At 45.5% G+C, this 26,682-nt stretch overlaps 1 protein-coding gene across 1 annotated transcript; it reads left to right on the forward strand.

Moving 5' to 3' along the window:
• On the forward strand, positions 1-25,138 carry si:ch211-158d24.2 (multiple epidermal growth factor-like domains protein 9). The gene is made up of 6 exons (XM_056591694.1): positions 1-613; positions 3,837-4,041; positions 14,058-14,197; positions 20,438-20,590; positions 22,289-22,561; positions 22,656-25,138. The coding sequence occupies exons 1-6, from the start codon at positions 127-129 to the stop codon at positions 23,171-23,173; spliced, it is 1,776 nt and encodes a 591-aa protein (XP_056447669.1). The 5' UTR covers positions 1-126; the 3' UTR covers positions 23,174-25,138.
• Positions 25,139-26,682: the final 1,544 nt, after the last annotated feature.

Consider the following 26,682-nt stretch of genomic DNA (forward strand, 5'->3'; position numbering starts at 1 on the left):
GTCTGGTTCATAGGGCATCCATCAGCCACCAGGACATCCATGGTGAAGAACACCCGCAGCAGGTCCACGAAGGGCAGTCTGAGACTGGCCGATATCAGGGCTTACATGGAGAGCTGAACCACCATAATGATGTTCATATCCGGGGTGTTACTGTTTATTCTGTATGGATCTATCGGCTTTACCGACGCGGCGCCCCGCAGCGCCTCCTACGACTCTGCGTCGCCGCTTTCCAGGAGGCTCCGCTCGGCCTCAGTGACCGAGGTGCTCCCCGGCACCTCTCTCCACCAGCTACCGGAGGACTGGGGTGTCCTGCGGGCTCTAAAAAGACTCATCCGTGCGCCGGGCCCCCCTTTAAGCGCACAGGACATCGGCGGCAGCACAACCCCGTCCAGGCGGCCGGGGACCGAGCCTTTCTCACAACATGTCTCCAGCTCGGAGTCGGACTGGAGACGGAGACCAGGAGCCGCCAGGAGATCCACCGACGCTCAGACATCCGTGTTTTCTCCGGAGAAGATGCTGCAGATGGTCTCTATGATCCCCCAGCGCACTGCGAACGATGCGTGGTCAACGGATCACATCGACACGTCTGTTCCTTCAAAGGACCAGGGCCAGGGTGAGTGTATTACTGTCAAATGACGAGCCATTCAGTTCATACATACGTATAGGCCTACATGGGGCCGTGGTGGACGTTTACACAACACAACCAATCCTCACAACAACACATCTGAGAGACGACGTGTGGAAGAGACGGGCCGCGGGTTTTGACGCAGAGAGTGTCCCAATGAGCAGATCGCAACAATGGCCCCAAATCTCCCTGCCCTGACAGCTCCGCGTCATGCAGCCCACAGTCCCCGCCGCTCTGTGGGTCTTTACACCACACGCGTCTCCGAGCATATATTGGCACACAGTCGAGATATTGTCGTTACAGCTTAGTAGCCATAGTGGATGTGGGAGAAGGGGCGCCGGGAGAGAGCTGCGTGCTGCTCTATATCCAACCTCAGAATGGAATATGCTAATCCTTTTGTGTTGCGACAGGCAGCGCTTTTTATAAGGAAGGGAGAGTCACGAGCACCTGCTGAGTACCGACCGGAGTGTTTAATAGCATCATTTTAACAATAAGAGGAACGCATCTAAACAAAATGGCCATGCAGGCAAAACCCCTCTCCCTCTCTGTCTCTTTCACTTCCCCCCCTCTCCCTCTCTCCAACACACAACCCTCAGATCCTGTTAGTGTGTGTGTGTGTGTGTGTGTGTGTGTGTGTGTGTGTGTGTGTGTGTGTGTGTGTGTGTGTGTGTGTGTGTGTCTGTGTCTGTGTCTGTGTCTGTGTCTGTGTCTGTGTGTGTGTGTGTGTGTGTGTGTGTGTGTGTGTGTGTGTGTGTGTGTGTCTGAACATGGCTTGCTGACTAGCTCCATCTCACTCCTCGTCCTCAGGAGTGGAAGAAGAGTGAGAGGGAGCTAGTTAGCAAGCCATGTTTGTTTAGATGTGTCCCCCCCATCCCCCCTGCAGAGATCCGGGCTGGGTCCTTTTGTTCTGCTCACCGCTACACACCTACAATAACATTCACCTCCTCACCTGGAGGCAATAGGAGGTCCCCCCCCCTCCCAGGTGATACCACAACTCAGGGGGGTTGGTCACAGGGTTCGTCCCGGAGGTGAACCCAGGTGTGTTTATACCCCTCCCCACATCATGAGCTCTGGAGTCAGCCATGGGGCTGACATGGAGGCCAGCCTGAGGTATGGGAGCCGGGGACGTGTCATCACATACCAGACGACAGCACGCCACCTGACGTCAACCACTCAGGACAGGTTCTGCGGCTCAGCACACAGACCGGTCTGGTGGCTGCCAGACAGCCGACCGGAGTGATTTAAGAATGGCGTCTGGTCATTTCCATATGAGAGGGAGAGGGAGAGTGTAGATGTACGTTTCAATGAAAACAAATCCCTTTGAATTTGAATTGGAAGCAAGAGAGAGACATAAAACTCTGTCCTCGTGTAAAGACCGGGTGAGCAGCAGGGGGAATTGGACTCTTTACAAGAGACCCCTGCCTGATATGCACACGCACCTGCGGGTTTCAAATTTGTACCACATCCTGCTCTGCATTATCGTCGAGAATGGTTCTGAGTTGTGGTAACTGGTGTATCAGTTAACATTGTTTTGGAATGGATGTTTCAAATCATGGTTAATAATCTGGTTGTTAGGGATGGGAATCAAACATTTGCATTCGATGGTGTCTTGCTTTCTATTGGTTGATGACTGGAGTACTGGCAAAACACATGACTTCACACACAACGCTTCCGCCAGAGATTCTTTCAGACTAGATTGAATGTAGCGTACAACACCACCTATGGAGGTGGTTTCAAAAAGGGTTACCTACATCTCTTGTCAACGTCAAACAGAAAACATCTGTTGTATCGCCCTCTTGCAACTGCTTTCAAATGGAGATTTGAAAAGGGATTGAAAACCCTCTGTTACAGGGGAAGCATTGTCTCTATACGGTCAATAAAATACACCGTCTAGATTAAACTGTCTTGTCTAGGTCTCACTAGGTTCTAGGAGATAGTCTTGGGTCCCAGACAGTCTCTCTAGGCTCTAGCCGCAATTATCTATGGGAGGATCCTGTTGTTCAAAGTTTTGTCCAAAGGTTCTGGTCAAACAACTGATTACACTGTCTGTCTTGCATGGATCACAGGCTATTGATGTTATTGACCATAAAAGTAATCAGCACGGTGCTCAATATGGAATGAGCTGGGTTGGTTTCAGAAAGAATGAGCTTTATGAGATTAACCTGACATGCCACATACACAGCCCTCTGACGCCTACTGTACTAATTAACACCGTTATTACAATACACACATTTTGATTTCCACTGAAGAACACAAGGCAGTAGACACAGTTGGGTGAACGTTAAAGGATGTGTTCATGAATGAAATATTGGTTGTGAGAAGATTTGTGTGAATGAAACACATGACACCATTAGCCTGCCTGTCAACTCCACCCTGTCAATCCATCTTGGTTTTCCTGCTGTCCCGTCACTCCTCCGTGGGGTGGGAGCGGGGTGGAGAGAAGGGGTAGTCCTCCTGACTGCACACCACACTCTGCTCCACCCAACAACTCGCCCACTCTGACTGTGTAATGAATAATAGATGGTGTGCAGTCCATCACCCCCTCACCTCCGCTCACCATCCACCTACACGCCGACTGCCAACCGCTCATCTACAACATACATTCACCATACATCTGTTGGAATATAACGGTATACACTTAATGTTGTGATATGAGGTGAGCTACTTCATGGACGGATATTGTGACCTTACCAAAACAAAAAAAACTGTTAATAATGACATGACAACATAAGCAATATTTCAATATGGTTAGTATAACATGACTACATTAGCAATATATAATTACTGTTAATAATAACATAACCTCAATACAAGAACATTGTTAATAATAACATTACAACCTAAACAATACAGAGCATTTGTAATAATAGCATTGCAACATTAACAGTAATGTTAATATAACATTACACCATTAAAAAACCAACAATACTGTTAATAATTACATGCATTAACACTGACATCATCACTGCGCTGTAGCCCTGTGTCATCATTGCCATGTGACCCAGTAAGGGCACCTCTAAATAGTGTGTGTATCAGCGTGTACTTCTAGAAAGCATCAAAATAAATAGGGTCACACAATCATCATCATTGGATCCACAACATATTCTGGTTCCAATCATATCAATTCTTCAAGATATGATCAGACATGCTTTGCCCGTACGGCATCGTACAGTCCGTTATCCCTGTGTCTGTGTGTGTGTGTGTGCATCAGAGGTGGCGTGTAACTGCAGCACCGGTGGCGAGGGCATCCTGGACCCAGAGGAGTGTGACGTCCGGACCGGCCGGTGCTCCTGCGTGTCTGGCTACAGCGGGCCGCAGTGTGATGACTGTGAGGACGGACACTTCACCAACGGCACCGGCGGCTGCCTGCCCTGCCAGTGCGACTCCTACGGGGCTGTGGACCCCCTTTGTGACAGGTGAGGTGCTTCCTGGGTTACTTGGTCACCTGGTTACTGGGTAATTTACTCTGCAGACACCTTTACCTAAAGCAAGCCTCTGGTAAAGTGACCCAAAATGGGTTTCCATCCGGTTGGAGCTGGATCCCCCAACAACATACACAGATCAGTATCTATGGGTTGAGTCCCATATACACACAGATATTGTATTTTGGGTCCCCCTGGTGTGAAGAGACTTACAAAGTATTTGAAACAGCGTTGTTGCACTAGGTTAAAGGGGACATATTATGAAAACAACCTGGGACTTTACTTGGATTTGGGGTGTTGTTTTGGGTCTCTGGTGCTCCTACACGCATACAAACTTCGAAAACTTCTCCAATCAGAGCATAGCTAAGATTTTGTGGACCAGCGGACGAGCTGGGCGGGGGGAACTCTGATGGCAGCCCGGCAGCTCAGCTCTGGGAGTACAAGCCCTTTCTCCGCCGGAGCTGCCAGTCCGGAGGAGGAGACATTGAGGAGAAAGGGATTGTAGTCCCGGAGATGAGCTGCCAAACTGCCGCCAAGCTACCGCCGCCGTCAACGTTTTTTTCCTAAAAGCTATTTCCAGCAAACAGCTTCAAAAACATGTTTTCTGGAACTCAAATACTATGTTTACTTGTTGGGAAACACCATAATATGTCTCCTTTAAGGTTTCATTCATAAACTTTGCAAAGACAATAACATTATAACATAACATCATAACATCATAACATCAGCAAAGTCTAATATTATAACATTAGTTAAGACTAAGATTAGAACACTAGTAAAGACTATACAATAATAACATAACTAAAGACTATAATATGAAAAAAACATTAGTAAAGACTACTATTATGTAAACTATCATAACATTAGTAAAGACTATAACATTAATATTCTAACATTAGTAATGACTATAACATTAAAATAATAATTAAGACTGATAATATTGTTATACAATTTGAAGAGCTAATGAAAACTCTGGGTAAAATGTGATGTTTCTGTGATGTCACTACAGTTGGATAGTCTGTTATGAATCATGTTTTGCTTCATGATATTGTGAAGTTTTACCAATTTTTAATGATTTGCCGGAAATTGTTATCTCTTTATTCCGTTATTTTCTTAGACAGACCGACAAGACAGAGAGACAGGCAGACAGGCAGACAGACAGACGTTGAGATCGGCAGACAGACAGACAGAGAGATTGGCAAACAGACAGACAGACAGCTGGAGAAACAGACAGATAGATAGACGGAGAGACAGGCATACAGCCAGACAGACGGAGAAACAGACAGACAGACAGCTAGACGGAGAGAGAGGCAGACAGACAGACAGACATACAAGATCGTCCGACAAAGAGACAGAGAGACAGGCAGACAAATAGACAGACAGATTGGCAGATAGACAGACAGAGAGACATGAAGACAGACAGACAGAGAGACAGGCAGACATGAAGAAAGACAGACAGACAGACAGACAATTCAATTCAATTCAATTCAATTTTATTTGTATAGCCCTTAATCACCATTACAGTCTCAAAGGGCTTAACAGGCCAAATATTTGTGACACCCCCCTTTACCCATGCCCCCACACGGGCAAGAAAAAACTCCCTTGAATCAGCAAGGAAGAAATCTTGAGAAGAAACGCAGTGTAGGGGATCCCTTCTTCCAGGGATGGTCAGGAGTGCAATGGGTGCCACAATTGACATACAGGTAAATACATGCACATCATATTAAAATGGTGATGGGGTTCTGGCCGGTTATCCATGAGGAGAGTCCAGGCATCCAGTCCAGTACCCGCAACACGCTAGAACAGACAGAATAGTGAATTAGAACGGAAAAGTACATGTCGGGAATGTATAATGTAATAAGAAAAGCACAAGCAAACAGAGTAGTCTTCACTCTCGCATCAGTTGTTTTCACACTCCAAATGCAAGATTGTAGAGGTGCGTTTTGAGCTTCCCTTTGAATAGCTCCACAGAGTCAGCTTCCCTGATCGCTGATGGCAGCCTATTCCATAAAAAAGGGGCTCGATAGGCAAACGCTCTCTGTCCAGCCGATTTCTTTTTAACCCTCGGCAGTGAAAGAAGGCCAGCTCCCGAAGACCAAAGAGACCGAGAAGGACTATAAGGAATGATCAGGTCCTTCAAGTACGATGGAGATAATCCATGCAAGGCTTTATAGGTTAACAATAGCACCTTAAAGTCTGATCTGAAAGTTATTGGTAGCCAGTGTAGAGAGGCGAGAATAGGTGTAATATGATCAAACTTTCTCGTTCTGGTCAGCAGTCTAGCTGCCGCATTGTGTACCAGCTGTAGACTTTTTGTGGTAGAGTTCGGTAATCCCGAGAACAATGCATTGCAATAGTCCAGTCTTGACGAAACAAATGCATGAATCAGTGTCTCCGCATAAACTGCGGATAACATTGGTATGATTCTTGCAATGTTTCTCAGATGGAAAAAGGCAATTCTAGTTATACTTCTTATATGTTGGTCAAAGCATAGGTGAGGGTCAAACAGGACACCAAGATTTTTGACGGATGCACTCTGTGGGATGGCGAAGCCATCCAACCACAGAGAGACATCCTCAAACTTTTCCCGGTCCCGCTTCGAGCCGATAATCATCAGCTCTGTCTTCCCAGTATTAAGCTGTAGGAAGTTTTGTGACATCCAGCCCTTCACAGCAGCTAGACAGGACTCAACCCTTTGAATCTGGCCCGAGTCCCCGGAATCTACAGGAATGTAGAGCTGGGTGTCATCCGCATAGCAATGGAAACTAATTCCGAAGCTGCGGATAACGTCACCCAGGGGAAGCATGTAAATTGCAAAAAGTAATGGACCAAGAACCGACCCTTGTGGTACGCCAAAGCGCAATTTACCGCGCTTTGATTCTGCACCCTCATGAAGCACAAATTGGGTTCTATCGGTGAGGTACGATTCAAGCCAACCAAGAGCCGTACCCCCGAAACCAACATAGTGTTCAAGACGGTGAAGAAGAGTGCTGTGGTCGATCGTATCAAACGCAGCGCTGAGGTCCAGCAGCACAAGCATTGTGCTTGTATTTTTATCCAAAGCTAAAAGGATGTCATTTACAACTCTTGTAATAGCAGTTTCAGTTGAGTGGAAATTCCTGAACCCCGACTGGAAAGGTTCGAAGAGATTATTCCTGGTCAGATAATCAACAATTTGCTTCGCTACAATCCTTTCCTGTACCTTGGACAGGAAGGGCAGATTCGATATAGGCCGATAGTTCCTGATTAATTCAGGATCTAGGCCAGGCTTTTTGAGTAGCGGTTTTAACACCGCAGCCTTGAAATTGGAGGGAACAATTCCCGTTGAAAACGAAAGATTCATAAGCGAGAGGATAACAGGCCCCACCGTTGGAAGAAGTTCCTTAAGAACCCTGGAAGGGAGAGGATCCAACATACAAGTTGTTGGCTTTGAGGCCTTTATCACCCTTTCAAGTTCCACCAAAGAAATTGCCTTAAACTCCAAAAGAGTTGCGTCAGAGTTCACCATCCTACTTGGGAGAACCCCATCCTGCCCCACAGGATGTGTAGGATTAGCCGCACGGCAAGCATCAATTTTTTCTCTAATTGATTGAATCTTATTCTCAAAGAAATCCATGAATTCACCTGCCACGATCGAGGAGCCTACGGTCTGATTCTGTTTCTGAGTGAGACTCCTCACCGTGTCAAAAAGAAACTTAGGATTATTTCTATTCAAATTAATGATACTAGAATAGTAGGCGTTCCTGGCAATAGTCAGCGCACCCTTATAGGTGATCAGACTATTATGCCAAGCAAGATGAAAGACCTAAAGTTTAGCCGAGCGCCATTTACGTTCAAGGATCCTGCAGTTTCGCTTCAAAATGCGTGTTTCTGCATTAAACCAAGGAGCTGGTTTTTTCAATGTTCGTTTTTTAGTTACGTGCGGAGCAACTGAATCAATGGCAACAGACAAGGCAATGTTGAGGTCATCAGTAAGACATTCCACAGAACCACTAAAGTTACAGAGAGGTGCAAGTGAACTAGTTAACTTATCTGCCATAGCTGTAATGGTTGCAGGTGTGATGCGGCGACAGCTGAAAGTAACTTGTTGATCGTCGCAGGGGCAGGATACCACCACCTGGAATGTGAGCAAAAAATGGTCTGATAAAGCTGAGGTATAGGAAGAGACCACTAGCTGTGAAATACACACACACACACACACACACACACACTAGAAGTAGTAATGCTATCCCCCCTCGGACTGTCTAAGCACAAGGTCTCTCGCTCTCGCTCTCTCTCGCTCTCTCTTTTCTTCTACCTCTCTGGTTCTTCATGGCTCCTATAATAGCATATCATATTATATAATACTATGATAATAATAATACTATAATACTACTGCAAGGGGTGCGTTTAGGGCCGTCTGGATCTGCAGTAATGACCTGCTAGACCTGTTACTGGGAGGAGCCCGGTAGAGTCTCCTCAGTCTATCATCATCACCTTCATCATCATCATCATCATCACACACAGCAATTAGATGACATTCACCATAGCCTTCTTTTGGAAATGTCAGCTATTCCTCTAAACACTTGTCAGACTCGTGTGTAGTTAAACCGGATTGTCTTTGTTGTAGTGGATGAACACATCCGTACTAATCTGCTATGTTTTTTGCAATTTAACCTGACTTCCCTTTAGTTTTACTTATTTAAGATGACATCAAATGCATCTGTCCCTTCAGCACCTGTCACCCTCCTACCGTCCCTGGTAGGAGAATCTTTGTCCGGGCTCCTTCGCAAGGGCCCTCAGGATTTGGGGAGTATCTCCTCTAAGTCCTCGGCTGGGGGGGGGGAGGTTTTGTCACTATGGTTACCATGGCGCTTCGAGCAGATTCTGCTGAAAAGCACTTAATCTCGTTGGGCAATTATCTCTCTAATCTGACTGGATGAAGAGAAGCAGTAAATGTCTCTTCGGCCAATCAGGATTTTTATTAAGCCTGTCAGCAAGCCTAATCTGGTGATTCACTTTTCCACTTTATTCACCATGTGCCACCACCATATTGGTGGCACCATATAGTCAGGGGGACTATATAGTTATCAATGTAGTCCCCAGTCAGGTTGTGTGTGTGTGTGTGTGTGTGTGTGTGTGCGTGTGTGTGCGTGTGTGTGTGTGTGTGTGTGTGTGTGTGTGTGTGTGTGTGTGTGTGTGTGTGTGTGTGTGTGTGTGTGTGTGTGTGTGTGTGTGTGTGTGTGTGTGTGTGTGTGTGTGTGTGTGTGTGTGTGTGTGTGTGACAGGTCATTAGGGAGCAGGTACAAGTTAGACAGTAGAGAGACAGGTCATTAAGGAGCAGATAGGGGTTACATAGTACAGAGACAAGTCATTAAGGAGCAGATAGGGGTTACACAGTACAGCAACAGGTCATTAAGGAGCAGGTAGAGGTTGGACAGTGATTCTTGTAAACATAGAGCAGGTAGAGGTTAGACAGTTAATAAAGAAACAGGTCATTAAGGAGCTGCCCTGTACACAGACAGGTCATTAAGGCGCAGGTAGGGGTTAGACAGTACACAGACAGGTCATTAGGAGCAGGTAGGGGTTAGAGTAGACAGTACAGAGACATGTCATTAAGGAGCAGGTAGGGGTTAGACAGTACACAGATAGGTCATTAAGGAGCAGGTAGGGGTTAGACAGTACACAGATAGGTCATTAAGGAGCAGGTAGGGGTTAGACAGTACACAGACATGCCATTAAGGAGCAGGCAGGGCTAACTCTCTAGCCACTAGAGTATCCTGATATATATATATATATATATATACAGTAGATCTACAGTTCTGAATTTGACCCAGACGTAATCCAAAATTGATTTGGGTCAGTCTGTTGAGGTGCTCATGCATTTTTCACTGCGCCTTATCGAGCCAGTGAGGCGGGGACCGATAAAATATTGATTCCTGGCCCAGATGTTTCCTCTCCTCCACAGCTGGACTCATACCATCACCACCATTCATCAAATTACTATCACTACCATCATGATTATTAATAATGATCCATTTGATATTTAAGCCATTTGATATTTAATAAATAAAGCTAGTAGGAAAGTTTAGATGTACTTTATCACCCAGAGAGGATACCTGGGTTTCCCAGGCAGAATACAGAATTAAAAGAAAGAAACCAACAATTTAACAAAATATTCTCCAAGGCTTACATCAAATGACTATGAACACAAATTGAATGCTGCAAAAACGCATTCAATCCCATCCTATAACCGATATATGCTACAAATTAAAATGATGGCCCTACCTCTCTCTTTGTTTACAAGAATCTTACTATTGACATTCCCAAAGCCCAGCCAGCCAAGCTACGCTAGTATGCGTCACACAGTTGCACAGCGAGTTAGAGTTGACCGAACTCTGTTATTTCTTTTTTTTATTCTGAAAGTCTCCTGGCTACTAACTGGCTGAATCGTACACATTGCGACTTTAATGATAATAATGACAATAATAATAATGATTATAACAAATTGCATTTATATGCCGCCTTTTTTGACAATCTAATAATAATCCCTTACAATGGGATTTAAATGAATATAAGATAGAAAACAATACAACTTTCAAACATTTAAGTCATTACAGTCGCTACTCTGAGGAAATGCAAAAACACAAAGGGCACAAGGCCACTGATGACAAAAAGGGCAAAAACCGAACAAAGAAAGTAGAGCCAGGTCACCGTCAGGAGAGTAGTACAGGAGCAGGCAAAAGGAGGTAGTGTCTGGTACTTTCTCGTCTACAACATAGACAACGCACCGATATCAAAATGACTGAACACAATACATACAGTAAGGGCGTGGGTCGGAACCCAAAACATACAGTAAGGGCTTGGGTCTGAGCACAGTACATAACAGTAAGGGCTTGGGTCTGAACACAATACATACAGTAAGGGCGTGGGTCTGAGCACAATACATACAGGGATGGCTTGGAAGTTTCAGAATGAGAGACAATGATCAAAAGACCGAATACAACGATCCCTACCAGGCTACGCCTTTGAAGAAACCATAAGAGATTTTTTTTCTTTTTTAAGATGTTACCCTTTTCATTGTAGAGTTAAACAGGAAGCTATACGAGAGAGAGGGGAAGACATGCAGCAAAGGCCCACGGGCAGGAATCAAACCCGGGTCGCTGCGGTAAGGACTGGACCTCTACTCGGTGAACCACCGGGCACCCCAAGATATTTCATATTGAACTAGTTTCACTAGTTACATTCATTACATTACATTCTAACAGAAGACATGCATTAGGTTTTATTTTTGGGTAGTTATGGTTAGTTAATATGCTGTTATAAATAATTTGACACTGGTTGCAGAGACCTGTTGGACCATTGTAGTTGGTCCAACAGGTAGTTTTTAGTTTTGTTATTGTTTTTGCCATCAGCCGAGCAACCGGCATTAGCTTGTGTGTGTGTGTGTGTGTGTGTGTGTGTGTGTGTGTGTGTGTGTGTGTGTGTGTGTGTGTGTGTGTGTGTGTGTGTGTGTGTGTGTGTGTGTGTGTGTGTGTGTGTGTGTGTGTGTGTGTGTGTGTGTGTGTGTGTGTGTGTGTGTGAGTGAGTGAAAACCAACAGCTCTCATGTTTATTTGTTGCTAAACACTCCTGTTTAGGGTTTGTCCACACACAGACTGACACACAGAGAAATGTAACTCGACCTGCTATGCAGAGGAATGTTTTTTATCTAGAGTCTTAATTAAACTGTTTCTATTCTATCTCTTCTTCTATTGAATACTGAATAACATTGTGTTTCTATTTTGTCTCTATTGAGAGAGGAGGAGGTAGAGAGGTGGTCACTGCGGAGAGAGGAGGAGGTAGAGAGGAGTTCACTGTGGAGAGGAGTAGGACGTAGAGAGGAGGTCACTGGAGAGGAGGTAGAGAGGAGGAGAAGGTGGGGAGTAGGAGGGTGGAGGGAGTGGAGAGGAGGAGAAGGAGGAGGAGCTGGAGAGGAGGTTCAGTCTGTGCCCTCTGGCGTTGGTCTCTTAAGCATACTGAGCAGCGTATGGCCGTGGCCGTGGCAGCAGCCGCCGTGGGAGGGGGTTAATCCTTGTTGTCGCCAATGTAACACTGACCCAGTTAGCGCTGTGTGGCGCTAGCAGAGAAAGCTGCCGCTGAAGCGCCGCTGGAGCGTGTCGACAACCCACACAACAACAACCCCTCCCCCCTCACCCCTTCTGCCACGTGCCACGTCAATAATTCATTGTTATCCGGTTCCTGTTTCTGGAAGCCCTATTGCTTATATTCGTTCAATGAGTGACTTGATAATGTAAATATGATTTTGTTTTCAAAATGTGTGATCCTTTTTGTAGGGCAATCATTTAATCTGTCTATATATATGTCTGATGGTATGTGTCTGTTTGTATGTGTATTTGTCTGTGTATGTATGTGTGTCAACAAGTTTATGTTTTTTTGTTGACCTGGCCCCGCCCCGGCCCTCTCCCGGGTCTCTCTCGGGCCCCTTCCCCTCCCGGGTCTCTCTCAGGCCCCTCCCTCTCCCAGTTTCCCTCAGGCCCCTGCCTCTCCCGGGTCTCTCTCAGGCCCCTCCCCGGTATCTCTCAGGCCCCTCCCTCTCCCAGGTCTCTCTCAGGACCCTCACCCTCCCGGGTATCTCTCAGGCCCCTCCCTCTCCCGGGTCTCTCTCAGGCCCCTCCCCCTCCCAGGTATCTCTCAGATCCCTCCCCCACCCGGTCTCTCTCAGGCCCCTCCCCCTCCCGGGCCACTGCTCATCATCATGAAGTGCAGTGGTTGTGAAGTCAGATCTTTGTGTGCTGAGCAACCTGGCGTTGCTCCTCATTGGTTGTATTTAGGTCATTGTGTTCATGGGCCCACAGCCAATCACAGAGTACATTGAACTATTAGCATTTAGCATCATTATTAATACTGTAGGACCCTGAACTAGTATTATACTGTAATGATTTACCATAATTATTAATGCTGTATGACCCTGAACTTGTATTATACTGTTATGATTTACCATAATTATCAATACTGTAGTACCGTGAACTAGTATTATACTGTTATGATCTGGCATCATAATTAATATTCTAGTACGCTGAACTAGTATTCCTGCTATAATTTAGCATCATTATTAATTCTGTAGTACCCTGAACTAGTTATGTCCTGTTTGCCTTGAGCACCCTTACTGATGCTGTAGAACCCTGAACTAGTTTTATCCTTCTATCCTTTAGCCTCAGTGGGTGATCCATCTCATTTGAATGCGTAGAGTGAATGTGTGTGTGGAGGTCAAACTGTTGAAATGTCCTCTGTGGGCCGCCGTAGAGCTGAGGGTCATTGTATCGATGCAGCACAGAACATTCTTGAAAGCTTCATCAGCTGAGATATTTTAAGCCTACTGCCAAAACCACAGAGTTACGTAAAACTCAGAGTCTCTTCTTGTATTAAGGTAGTGAGCTGTACCCATAGTGCTGCAATAAAGACCCAGCTCCAGTCTCAAAGGGATTCACAGGCCCACATTAGCCCCGTACACTAAGCCCCCTTGTTCTGCTGTAGACCACACTACTCCCTGTGGACCCCCTCTTGTTCTGCTGCAGACCACACTACTCCTTGTGGACCCCCTCTTGTTCTGCTGCAGACCACACTACTCCTTGTGGACCCCCTCTTGTTCTGCTGCAGACCACACTACTCCTTGTGGACCCCCTCTTGTTCTGCTGCAGACCACACTACTCCTTGTGGACCCCCTCTTGTTCTGCTGCAGACCACACTACTCCTTGTGGACCCCCTCTTGTTCTGCTGCAGACCACACTACTCCTTGTGGACCCCCTCTTGTTCTGCTGCAGACCACACTACTACTTGTGGACCCTCTGTTGTTCTGCTGTAGACCACACTGCTCCTTGTGGCAGACAGGCTGTGTGTGGTTGAGTGTGAGTGAGTGTTTGGTAGTATGTACTTTTTATTATATTCACAAGTGTTCTGTGTAATGTTCTATGTTCACTAGGTACACATTTTGTTTGAACTTTCTTTTCTCTCTCTCTCGCTCTCTTCCAGCTCAGGGACGTGTGTGTGTAAGAGGGGCGTGTACGGGCCCAAGTGTGACGACTGCCACCCTGAATTCTTCCACTTCAGCAGCACCGGGTGTCAACCCTGCCGGTGCAACAACCACACCAACTACTGCCACCCGCAGTCCGGTAAGACCTGGGCCCCCAACCAGATCCGCTCCTCAAGTGTATCCGTCTATATCGTGCTGCAGCAAATCTTGTCTCTCGCTCTCGCTCTCGCTCTCGCTCTCTCTCTCGCTCTCTCTCTCCCCCTCACACTCTCTCTCTCTCTCTCTCTCTCTCTCTCTCTCTCTCTCTCTCTCTCTCTCTCTCTCTCTCTCTCTCTCACTTCTCACTTCTCACTTCTCACTTCTCACTTCTCACTTCTCTCTCCTGTCTCGCGTGTGAGAAGGCAGAAGCGCGACACGCTCTTTCTAACTCCCATTATCCTCGAGTCCAGATCCAGCCACATGATATGAGCTGTTAGCGCCAGGGTTTCCATTGTCTGGTAATAGAAAAATTAAATGTCAGACAAAATTGTATCTCTCCGGTCAAATTGTCAGATTGAAATTTGCTAATAATCTGTCTAAATAGACATCGCTCCTCTTATCGATGCCCTCGCTGGGATGACAGTGCTCCTCGGCTATGGAGGATTGCATTTCTCCACAGCCTGCAAAGTCCTCATATGCGATATGAACGACATTTATCCAGAGTGGGCCAAGCGCGCGAAAATAGCCTGTGTGATCCCTGTCTCTAGTGTTTTGTGTGCTTTGACGGGCAGTTGGTCTGCTTATAGGTCGGAATGAAGCGACCACCGATTATTGACAGGCTGGGTACAGACACACACACACACACACACTGCCATTCTCGCGCACACACATGCACTACTCGTAACACTATGCCTCGTTATTGCGAATCGGACGTTAGGGTTTTTTCCCATCTATTTGAAAGTTAGGCTATTCAACATGTTGCATCCTATACGGCCAGATTATGTCATTGTTAAGCTACATAGCCTAATATGAAGCGATAATAGGATATTTGACCGAAAACGAAACCTATGCAAGTCACTTTGACCAGCACCGATTTTCCTAGTGGGAACGCCGGTTAGTGCTACCAATCTATTCAAATTACTATTATTTATTTAACATTAATATTTTCAAATACATAAGCCTGAACCACAAAACCAGTTGAGGTTTTTTTCCTACCTGCAAGCATCCTCCAACTGCAATCTTTGGTTATTTATTTATTAGGGGTCCAAGCCAACAGGTTTGATCCCTATTGTTTTTGTAGTGTTTATTATACTACCCCCCCTAAAACTGGGACCACAGCCCAAACCGTAAATGGTGCACACACGCCAATTGCATGACTAGATCCAGGTCCGGCACCGCTACTCAGATAACAAAATCCAGACACGCTGGTCCCTAGGTGGCGCTATACCAAGGAATACGCGTTTGGGGCTATAACTCCCACACCGAACCTCCCACAGTCCAAAACGTTAGACACACAGATCTTTTGGCATAGGCCACGCCCATTTGCGTCTATAATTTTTTTTCGAGCAAACCGCTAAACTGCTTTTTCCCTACTCCCCCCACATTTTTTGACCAATCGACACCAAACTTTGCACACGACATCTTCAGACACACACGAAAATAAAGCTTCAAATACTATTTTGACTCGACCGTCGATGACGAAACGGTAGCGTTTTGAATATTTGTTTATTAGCTACGTTACACTTGGAAAATCAAAAATCCCCAAAAACCCAAAATTACACATCGGATCGAGTCCAAATTTCGCCATTAGGGGCCGCCATAAACGAGGAAATTGTTTATCTCCTAATTGGCCAAAGGAATGTTCTGAAAACGCGTTTGGGGATATAACTCCCACACCGAACCTCCCACAATCAAAACCTTTATATCCACAGGTTCACGGTAGCGTTTTGAACACATGCTTCGCGTTGTGCCGGCGAAATGCACATTTCTTGTTCATTTTGTTATACTTTAATAGTATTCTTTCTGATCAATGTGTTCCAAATGATTTGTTCCTAAATGTTACATTAAGTTAATTGTAATATAAGTGTTGTTTAAATAAACTGCATTTTAAATTTAAAAAAATCTTGGGATGTATCGAACCGTGGGTCAAAAATCTTGATACAAACTGAATCGTGAGTTGGTGTATCGTTACAGCCCTAATATATATACATTCTCTCTCTTTCTTTCCACATCTGAATATTACAGTTCCAGTTCCGGTTCTTATTGGTGAAAAGTTTGACGTTGAGTCAGTTATGTCGAGATTATACTTAAACCAAGGCTCTGTACTGAGCTCCAACTGATATGGAGTGAGCTGATCTTAAATACAAACCCTATAAATTCACAGAAATGTCCTGAATCTACAGTACCAGATGACAAACTGCTGCGTATAATCTTAGGATGTAAGGTCTCAGCCCCACCCAAGGCTGCAGCAATGCATCTCATTGGTCGAAATAACGGCAACAAAACCTTTATTATCGGCTTATGCTGACATTGCTATGACGAGTCTTTTTACGTTTTTTCTATATTCGCCAATGATTTACTTTAATAACCTTCTGGAACTTCACAGTCCAAATGACAACAGATTACATGTTACTGTAGGGCACCTTCTCTAACCCGGGGCATGTAAAGAAAACAGTTATTAATTATAATAATACATGTATTTATGCAACTGTTCTAAATGCTGAAATACACTTTACATGAATAAAAAAGAGTAAATATTTGTATATTAATAAAGATTCTCAGGATGACTATTTTAGAGGTAGTTCAGTGGTTATGGCGTAAACATTGCATAAGACTTCTGGAAGCACACACTACATTACACACGCTAGAACGCAAACACATGTCCTACTTCCCTGATGTACCTCATGCATGATGAATATTTAATGAAGCACATACTTCACACAGTCTTCAACATCAACTCTTTATGTAATTAGAGGGGGTGAACAGTAGACAAACAGAGGCCCTGCCCCCCCTGGTGGCCAGAGCCCACATTGACAGGCTGCTTGAACTTGTGGAAACATGTATAAAATAGTTTTTCTCTTTCTTTTCTTTTTTTGTGAGAATGGGGGCGACTGGGTTTAAAGTCTACTATCTGAAATCTATCAGCCTACTGTAAATACTGGTGAATATTTGTCTGGGCCTCCTTAGAGGCTGTCAATGGTGAAAACAAACAGTAGTAGTTAGTACTAGTTAAAGATGAACTGAACTGAAATAATCAACATCGATAACGTGTTAGTTATGACCATTATAAAAAAAATGACATGAAAAAAAATATAAAAAAAATCAATATATAACTTTTTTTTAGCAACAAAAGAAAATGCGTCTTTTTGTATTAGAGCGCCGATGACGTCACTGGCATGATAGGACTAGGTCGTTGCTGCAGACACGTGAACTCTTCTACACTCCACGTCGGAAAATAGTGATTTTAATATGGCTGGTTACGCGTTTGAGCCTGTGCCAGGGACATGCCTGTAGTGTCCGACTGCCACCCAGTGGGGAGGGATCAATTTCAGGCTCCAGCTCCACCTTCGGATATTGTGGGTGTGACTATTGAGCGTATGGGTGCTGCTTCCGAGAGGTCCCGCTCAACCTTGACCATCTAATGGTGGGATTAGGTTGCATAACCATGCCTAGGGCATTTCGGATGCTGTGCGGCGAGAGAGAGGTTTTGGAAGTGGCCATGCTCTCGCTAAGGGACGTCCGAGCGGAGACACTGGAGCGCCCCATAAATAGCGAAAACGACCTTTCCCCCTCCGTTTTCCTTTGATGCGTTTCAGGAATATCTCCGTTAAGACGGACTCATTGCGGAGACGCAACAAGCTGTACAAACGCTGTAGTACCTACATATTGAAGGCGCTGGTTCTCCACAAAAAAAAGTGGAGAGCATCAAGCCTGCGCGCTGTATAAAAACATTCAAGTTGAGGAGCAGATAGTAGTTGTTTAACCCATTAGATTGAGTAGAAATACTTTTTAATGTACAGTTAGTAATTAAATTGACCAAGGGGCTGTATTTAAAGCTACAAAAATAATACAAAAAAAAACCTGTAACTCAACGCCGCTTCAGGCGGTTTCGAATCCGAAACCGCATAGGTCCGGTTTTATTTGAAACCACCCTGGGACCATCAATTCAATTCAATTCAAATTACTTTATTTTTCCGTTAGGAACTTCAGATGTGGAGGAGCAGTAGGGTGTGTCCATACCCAACAGTACATACAATAAACAAAAGAAAAACACGCACATACTTGCAAACATGCACCATCAGCCCTGCAGAAAATAAAAATAAAAATCTTTGCCTAAGCCTAATAAATAAATAGTATTATTACCTCCTTAGTGGAGGATAAATAAATAATTTAAAACGATTCCAGGTATTAAAACAAGAGGATACAGTTCAAGGAGGGGTTAAACCATTCAAGAGTCTTATGGATGCCGGGACAAAACTTGACAGGGCTCTGTTTGTCCTTACTGTAGGGGCTCTGTATCTGCGGCCTGAGGGTAAGTGGATACTGAATACTGGTGGCCGTGTAGAGTGTGTGTGATGTCAAGGGTGATTTGTGTTGATTTCTGCTTAGTCCTTTTGTTGTATATATTGATGAGGGATTCCTGCTGTTGTCCAATTATTTTGCTGCTCAGTTTGATGATTCTGTTTAGTGGGTTCCTATGGATGTTGGACAGTGCTCCGAACCAGGAGGTGATGTTAAAGGTGATTATGGATTCAATGAAACATCTGTAGAATGCTGTCAGAACGGATTGGTGGACCTGGAGTTTGCGGAGTTTGCGAAGGAAAAAGAGACGTTGCTGGCACTTGGAGTGGATGATATCAGTATTTGTTTTGAAGTTGAGTTTGTGATCGATTGTTGTCCCAAGGTATCTGTATGTGTGAACCCTCTCTCGACCATGGACCTATCAAAGAAATTACATGGTTTATTATCTGCCTAATAACATGGTTATTAAAGACATGGTCCCACGAAAAAAATCGTCTCCGGGGGGACGGGACCTGAAAGACATGTTAGATGCACTTTAGGAGATACACCCGCGGATGAGCATAGATCCGAGGCGGAATCACGAGTGTCACGTTTACTTAAGGTGGATGTTGGAGGTTTACTTTCTGGTGGATGTTGCTGGATATTGCACAGATGGATATTGCACAGATACATCTTACTATGAAACTACTTCTTTGACTTTAACTCCCTCTGCATCAGCAATCGGCTAGTCGGCGAACATCAGGGTGAGTAGAAAGGGACATTTGTTGAACTTCTGTTTACAGACCCGCCGTGGTTTAATTAGCAGCTTGGAAACATAGATCTGTGATATCGTCAGAGTAAGAGTTTATACACTTTATGATCGGAGTGCTAGCTTGTGGAGATGGACATGACAGGGGCTATCGGAGGGTTAGTCAGTTTTAAGGCTGCCAGCCATGTATTAAGGTCTGGTTTCCTATTCAAAGGTAGCCTGTGGAAATGTATGATTACCCCAGCTGCCTTGGCCCTATATAATTCATTTCTGCAGCCAGGGGCAATGCAATAAGATAATCCTCCTGTAGACCTGGTTGTTTGTTTTTCCGTAGCCATTTCAGCGAGCCTCAAAGCCTGACTCATTACCTGCTATGGCTGCTAGAGCCTCAGAGTAGGAGTAGGTTACCATGCCAGTGAGGTAGCTGATTGTTGAAATCCAACATGGCGGCGCCCGGTAACACTTTCACCGTACAATTTAATCCCTTTTAGTAAGTTCAGCCATTTTTTGTTATTGTACCAATGAGGAGGCAGACAATACATCTGTTATATCAACTAAACTTCAAATTTCAGTTCAGTTCATCTTTAATATTCCAGGGCCGCTCTGCTGCCCAACATGCTCTGGGTTGGACTTGGAGCCTAACCCTACTTTTTATTTTGTTGCTTTATTGTTTTTCGTTAAAAAGACTTTTGTCGTTGTTATTCATGTTTGTGGTTCATCGGTTGTTGTTTTTCTTGCATCTGAGTCTCTTTGCCCAAAGAAAGTTCTGCTGCTCTGAGGATTGCCCGCACACCATATTATGCAACAATTTAGTGTACAAACATGTCTTAGTAGGTAGACAATTAGGTTGGGTATCAAAGAGGTCTGTCAAAATGTGTTAAAGGGGCCCAACATTAATGGAATAAGGATTACATTATGAATACTACTTCAAGCAGAGCACAAACTCATAAAAATACATATTGTACTAACGTTGTTTTCTAGTTTCTATGGCTCTACTGTTGCATTTATTACTCTAGCTACTCCACTTCTGACGTATGCATCAACTGTTCCAACACTTTAGATAGTCTGCAGATGACTATTCCCTCGCCCTATCTCTATACATAGATTAAACCCTGGTCTCCCTCTCTCTAGGTTTTTGTCTGAACTGCAAGAACAACACCCAGGGGGTCAACTGTGAGGAATGTCAGCCCAACTTCTATCGGCCGAGCAGCACCGCGGAGCTGGGCCAGTCCTGCTCGCCCTGCCCCTGCTCCAGCACCTCCACCACGGGCCGCTGCCACGCAGGTCAGACCCCATCTGCTGAGACAGACTACTGATACAGACTACTGATACAGTCTTCTGATACAGTCTACTGATACGGTCTACTGATTATATACAATCTACTGATACAGTCTTCTGTTCTGATACAGTCTACTGATACTGTTTACTGATTATATACAGTCTACTGATACAGTCTTCTGTTATGATACAGTCTACTGATACGGTCTACTGATTATATACAATCTACTGATACAGTCTTCTGATACAGTCTACTGATACTGTCTACTGGTTATATACAGTCTACTGATACACTATTTTTGTTACAGTCTACTAATATTGTCTACTGATTATATACTGCCAACTGATACAGTCTTGTGATACAGTCTACTGATACAGTCTTCTGATACAGTCTACTGATACGGTCTACTGATTATATGCAATCTACTGATACAGTCTTCTGTTCTGATACAGTCTACTGATACTGTTTACTGATTATATGCAGTCTACTGATACAGTCTTCTGTTATGATACAGTCTACTGATACGGTCTACTGATTATATACAATCTACTGATACAGTCTTCTGATACAGTCTACTGATACTGTTTATATACAGTCTACTGATACAGTCTTCTGATACAGTCTACTGATACTGTCTACTGATTATAGGCAGTCTACTGATACAGTCTTCTGATACAGTCTACTGATACTGTCTACTGGTTATATACAGTCTACTGATACACTCTTTTTGTTACAGTCTACTAATATTGTCTACTGATTATATACAGCCAACTGATACAGTCTTGTGATACACTCTACTGATACAGTCTTCTGATACAGTCTACTGATACTGTCTACTGGTTATATACAGTCTACTGATACACTCTTTTTGTTACAGTCTACTAATATTGTCTACTGATTATATACAGCCAACTGATACAGTCTTGTGATACAGTCTACTGATACAGTCTTCTGATACTGTCTACTGACACTGTCTACTGACACTGTCTACTGATACTGTCTTCTTATACAGTCTACTGATACTGTCTACTGAGTCTACTAATACAGTCTTCTGATAGTCTACTGATACTGTCTACTGATTATATACATTCTAGTAATGTAGTCTTCTGATACAGTCTACTGATACTGTCTGCTAATTATATACAGTCTACTAATAGAGTCTTATGATACAGTCTACTGATTATATACAGTCTACTGATACAGTCTACGGAAACAATGTACTGATACAGTCTACTGATACAAACTTTGATTAGATCATATACATGTCTATATATATTTATTTTTATATATATATATATATATATATATATATATATATATATATATATATATATATATATATATATATATATACAATTGTCTATTGTTAATAGAAAAGTCTATTGAGCATCTACGATTCTACTTAATAATTTACAACTTAGACCCAGTTACCAATTGGGTGTAGGTGTCGCCTAGGACATTTTTTTAGATTGCCATATTAAATATAAAATATTTACCATATCAATATAAATAGGTGTGTTACATCTTGAGTCTGAATGCTATGATCTAGAGCCACCTAGTGGTTGAGTGTTGGTCATTACATATCACACAAACACACATAGCCCCTTGTCTTGTTATAAAAGCTGACCATCCTATGTGAAGATCCCTTCTGACTTAGGTGGTTCCTCATTGTTTCCTAACGTCTCTCGTTCGCTCTCCCCCAGACTCGGCAGGCCAAGCTGTATGTGACGCGTGCCTGCCCGGCTACACTGGGCCACGCTGCCTCACCTGCACCCCGCGATTCTTCCGCTCGGAGGGGGCGTGTCTTCCCTGTGAGTGCCATGGCAATGCAGACCCCAGCGGTCCTCCCCAGATGTGCGATCCGGACACAGGCCGCTGCTTGGGCTGCTCCCCCGTGACGACCGGCGATAAGTGCCAGTTGTGCGCAACGGGCTTCAGTGGGAACGCCCAGGCACAGAACTGTACCCGAGAACCAGGTACGTACACACACACGTACTGAAGGTACGGAGGAGGATCACAGCTGCTTCATCGTACTGATCACATGCTAAACTTGCTGTTTCGTTCCCTCAGACGTGCGGGCCGCGTCCGATCCCGGGACCACCCCCCCGCCTCTCACCACGCTCCCTCCCATCATGACTTCGCCCGCTACAACCCTCGCCGACCCCTCCACCACCGCCTCCTCCCACAGCAACAACAACACCACCATCACCACCAGCCCGGGCACGCCGGCCGCGTCCACCCAGACGGTGGCCAGTACTCTAGGGGCGTGGCCCAGCGACAACACTACGGCGCCTAGCGACGTGTCTTGGACCCAGTTCAACGTCATCATCCTGGCCGTCATCATCCTGGTGGTACTGGTGCTGTTGGGCTTCGTGGGCGGGGTGTACGCATACCGGGAGTATCAGAACCGCAAGCTCAATGCGCCGTTCTGGACCATCGAGCTGAAGGAGGACAACATCAGCTTCAGCAGCTACCACGACAGCCTGCCAAACGCCGACGTGTCGGGGCTCCTGGAGGACGAAGCCAGTGAGGTGGCGCCCAACGGCCAGCTGGCCCTCACCACGCAGAGCAACTGCTACAAGGCTTAGGCCCAGCCCCACATCCACCAGACTATACACTGCTACGATGTTCAATCTAAACACAGGCTCCTCCTCCTCTTTCTCCCTCCTCCTCCTCCCCCCTCCTCTTCTTCTTCCTCCTTGTCCTCCTTGCCTTCTCCTCCTCTCCGTCCATTTTTTCTGTTTTCTTTCACTTCTGTGTATTTTCATGATGAAACAGGTGGACCATTCCAAAAAAAGGCAAAGACATTTATTTTCTTGTTTAGCCACCAGGGGCCGCTGATGCATACTAACTGCTGCTGCCTTGGTAGGGATTTTATAAGGGGCCTAGCATTTCAAAGTAAAAGTTCAAACCAACCAACTGACAAACTGTTTTGAGTTAAACCGGACCAGAAGAAATGATTGTTATTTAATTTAATTTATTGGTTGATTACTTATTTCTTTGAGAGAAATGCTGCACATGTTTATTTGAATGGTGTTTTATCTAATGTATTATTGAATATGGAGTTGTGGTTGACACACCGGATATTTTCCATGTACAGTTTGTGTGTTTGTACGCGTAACGGGAGGGAGGGGAGGGAGGGGTGGATGGGTGGAAAACTTGCTGACGCAAACCATTATTATTGTTTTATTTTGCAAATTGTATACAGATCCAGAAGGCCCTGGGTGTGTGACAGGTTGTGTTCCATTGAGACTTCTCTATAAAAGGCAGTAAAACTCACCTGGCCCTCATAAGAACACCCCTCTGTTTCCGCTGCCTACCTCAACACCAAGAGTCCAGACCTCAGCGTGGTATTGGAACACCATGATGGAGATACACAAACAATCGAATATACCTGGCCACTGTGCGGGGGAGTCAAGACACGCCTTCTGTCCACGCTCCGCTCCAATGCTGCAAGGCTCTGAGCACTCTGAACACACACACCTGTGAACTACACCTGTAGACTACCCCTGCAGACTACACCTGTAGATTACAAATGTGGATGACTCCTGTAGATTACACCTTTGTACTACACCTGTGTACTACAGCTGTAGACTTCACCCGTAGATTACACCTGTAGCCTACACCTGGAGACTACACCTGTAGAATACACGTTAGACTACACTTGTAGAATACACCTGTAGACTATACCTGTGAAGTACACCTGTAGAATACATCTGTAGACTTCAGCTGTAGACTACACCTATGTAATACACCTGTAGACTACACTTGTGTCCTTAACCTGTAGACTACACCTGTGTAATTCATCTGTAGACTACACCTGTACAATACACATGTAGACTACACCTGTCCTTGTAGTTGTGTTGCTTGGCTTGTGTCTGCTGTGCTGAACTAACACCCCCCTCGCTGCTCAGGTTCCTGTAAATCCACCTATCATGATCTTCATTGTAAATAGCTTGTACAGATGAATACTAGCATTAATATTGTACAGATAGAGTACTGTGTGTGTGTGTGTCTGTGTGTGTGAGTGAGTGCGTGTGTGTGTTTGTGTTGTCACTCAACAACTATTCACTTTAAAAAGGTGGCATCATTCAACAGCCTTCCTCCTCTGTGGTGACCTCCTTCCTGTCGTGGCTTCAGGAAGTAGATCACCAGTCCCCAATACTTCCAGCCTGCACTTGTTCCTTGATGTGGAGAGTTATCACACGGAACCATGTCTCCATGGCCAACAACGGCCTTAGAACTTCCCCACCACATCCCATCCTGATCAATTGGAGAGCAAAGTCAAAGAATCCTTTTGTCCATAAGTACTTTGCTAGGTTTTCCTCCCTGCAGGTCCAACCTCTCGCTTCACCACCAGGGGGGACCAATAGGGGCGGGGCATGGCGTACCTTCATCTATGCAAGTGGCAGAATAGGAGGGCTGGGGAACAAGACGAATCAGACAAGTAGTGTAAATACTGAGCCAGGCTAGACGGCCATCTCTCAAATCAACATACCAAAATAAAACTGGGTCAACTTTCTAAGCTCTTTGTGTGATTCTTTGTTTTGTTATGATTATCCTTCCTCCATCTCACCAAGAACACTGAGGTCATGGGTCAGGGGAGGTCACTGCCTGCTGTGTGTATATATATATATAAATATACAGTATATATATATATATCTTTCTCTCATTGTACAATTATGACCTCCGGTGGTTAACTCAATATTTGTATAGAATCTCAGTAATTAGTCGTTGCCATAATCAACACAAATATTTTAACCCAAAAAAGAAAACTAAAGACCGGTGGAAGTCTGAGATGAGACGGGCATCCACGATGAAGCGAGCCGGAATCCAGGAGCGCTCCTCCGGACCGTACCCCTCCCAATCCACCAGGTACTGTACCCCACGTCCAAGGCGGCGGGGGCGAAGGAGGCGCTGGACAGTGTGCACCGGACCGCCGTCGACGAGCTGAGGGGGAGGAGGAGGCGGAACGGGAGGAGCCAGAGGGCTCTCCTGGACGGGCTTGACTCTGGAGACATGGAATGTCGGGTAGATCCTCAAGGATCTAGGTAGCCGAAGGCGTACCGCCTCCGGGTTAATGACACAAGTGATGGGGAAGGGGCCTACAAACCTGAGGGACAGCTTGCGACACTCCAACTTCGCGGGTGGAGGTCGCGGGTGGAGAGCCAGACCTTCTGGCCAGAATGGTAGACAGGGGCCGGTGAACGGCACTTGTTGGCGGCGGCAGCGAGGCGGTCCGCGGATTTGGTAAGGCTAGTGCGCGCCTGGTCCCAGGTGCATCTGCAGCGGCGAATGAGAGCTTGTGCAATGGAGAGAGGCCTGTGGATGAGCAGGTGAGGGTGTTATGCGCATACTCTACCCACACTGGCTGGTCGGACCAGGAAGCCGGATTGCTTTTCACCAGGTAGCGAAGGGTGGTCTCCAGATCTTGGTTCAACCTCTCGGTCTGTCCATTGGACTGGGGATGGAAGCCGGAAGACAGGCTGATGGAAGCCCCAACTAGGCTGCAAAACTCCCTCCAGAAGACCGACTTGAATTGGGGCCCCCGATCAGAAACGACACCAGTGGGCAGTCCGGAGGCGGAAGACGTGGTGGAGGGCCAGTTCCGCAGTCTTCCTGGCAGAGAGGAGTTTAGCAAGGGGAATGAAATGGGCCAGCTAAATAAATTGATCAACAATGGTGAGGACGACAGTGTGGCCTTTGCACGCAGGTAGACCAGTCACAAAGTCCAGGGAGATATGCGACCAGGGACGATGGGGGATGGGCAATGGATGCAGGAGGCCGGCTGGTGGGCGGCGAGAGGTCTTATTCCGGTTCCATACAGGGCAGGCGTTGACGAAGCCCTGGACATCCTCCCCCAGAGACAACCACCAGAGGCGTCGCTGTAGGAAGTACCGGGTCCGCTGGATGCCGGGTACAGGCGGTCAGGGGGACAGGAACTGGGGGCAGGCTGATTTAGAGTGGCGGCCCGCACCCTTTCCTCTATCTCCCAGGTGACAGAGGCGACGAGGCAGGATCCTGGAACAATGATGGAGGATCAACCGTCTCATCAGGGAACTCTGGGAACTGTCGGGAGAGAGCATCAGGCTTAACA

This window comes from Gadus chalcogrammus, chromosome 6, assembly GCF_026213295.1.
Source record: "Gadus chalcogrammus isolate NIFS_2021 chromosome 6, NIFS_Gcha_1.0, whole genome shotgun sequence".
Classification (NCBI taxonomy): Eukaryota; Metazoa; Chordata; class Actinopteri; order Gadiformes; family Gadidae; genus Gadus; species Gadus chalcogrammus.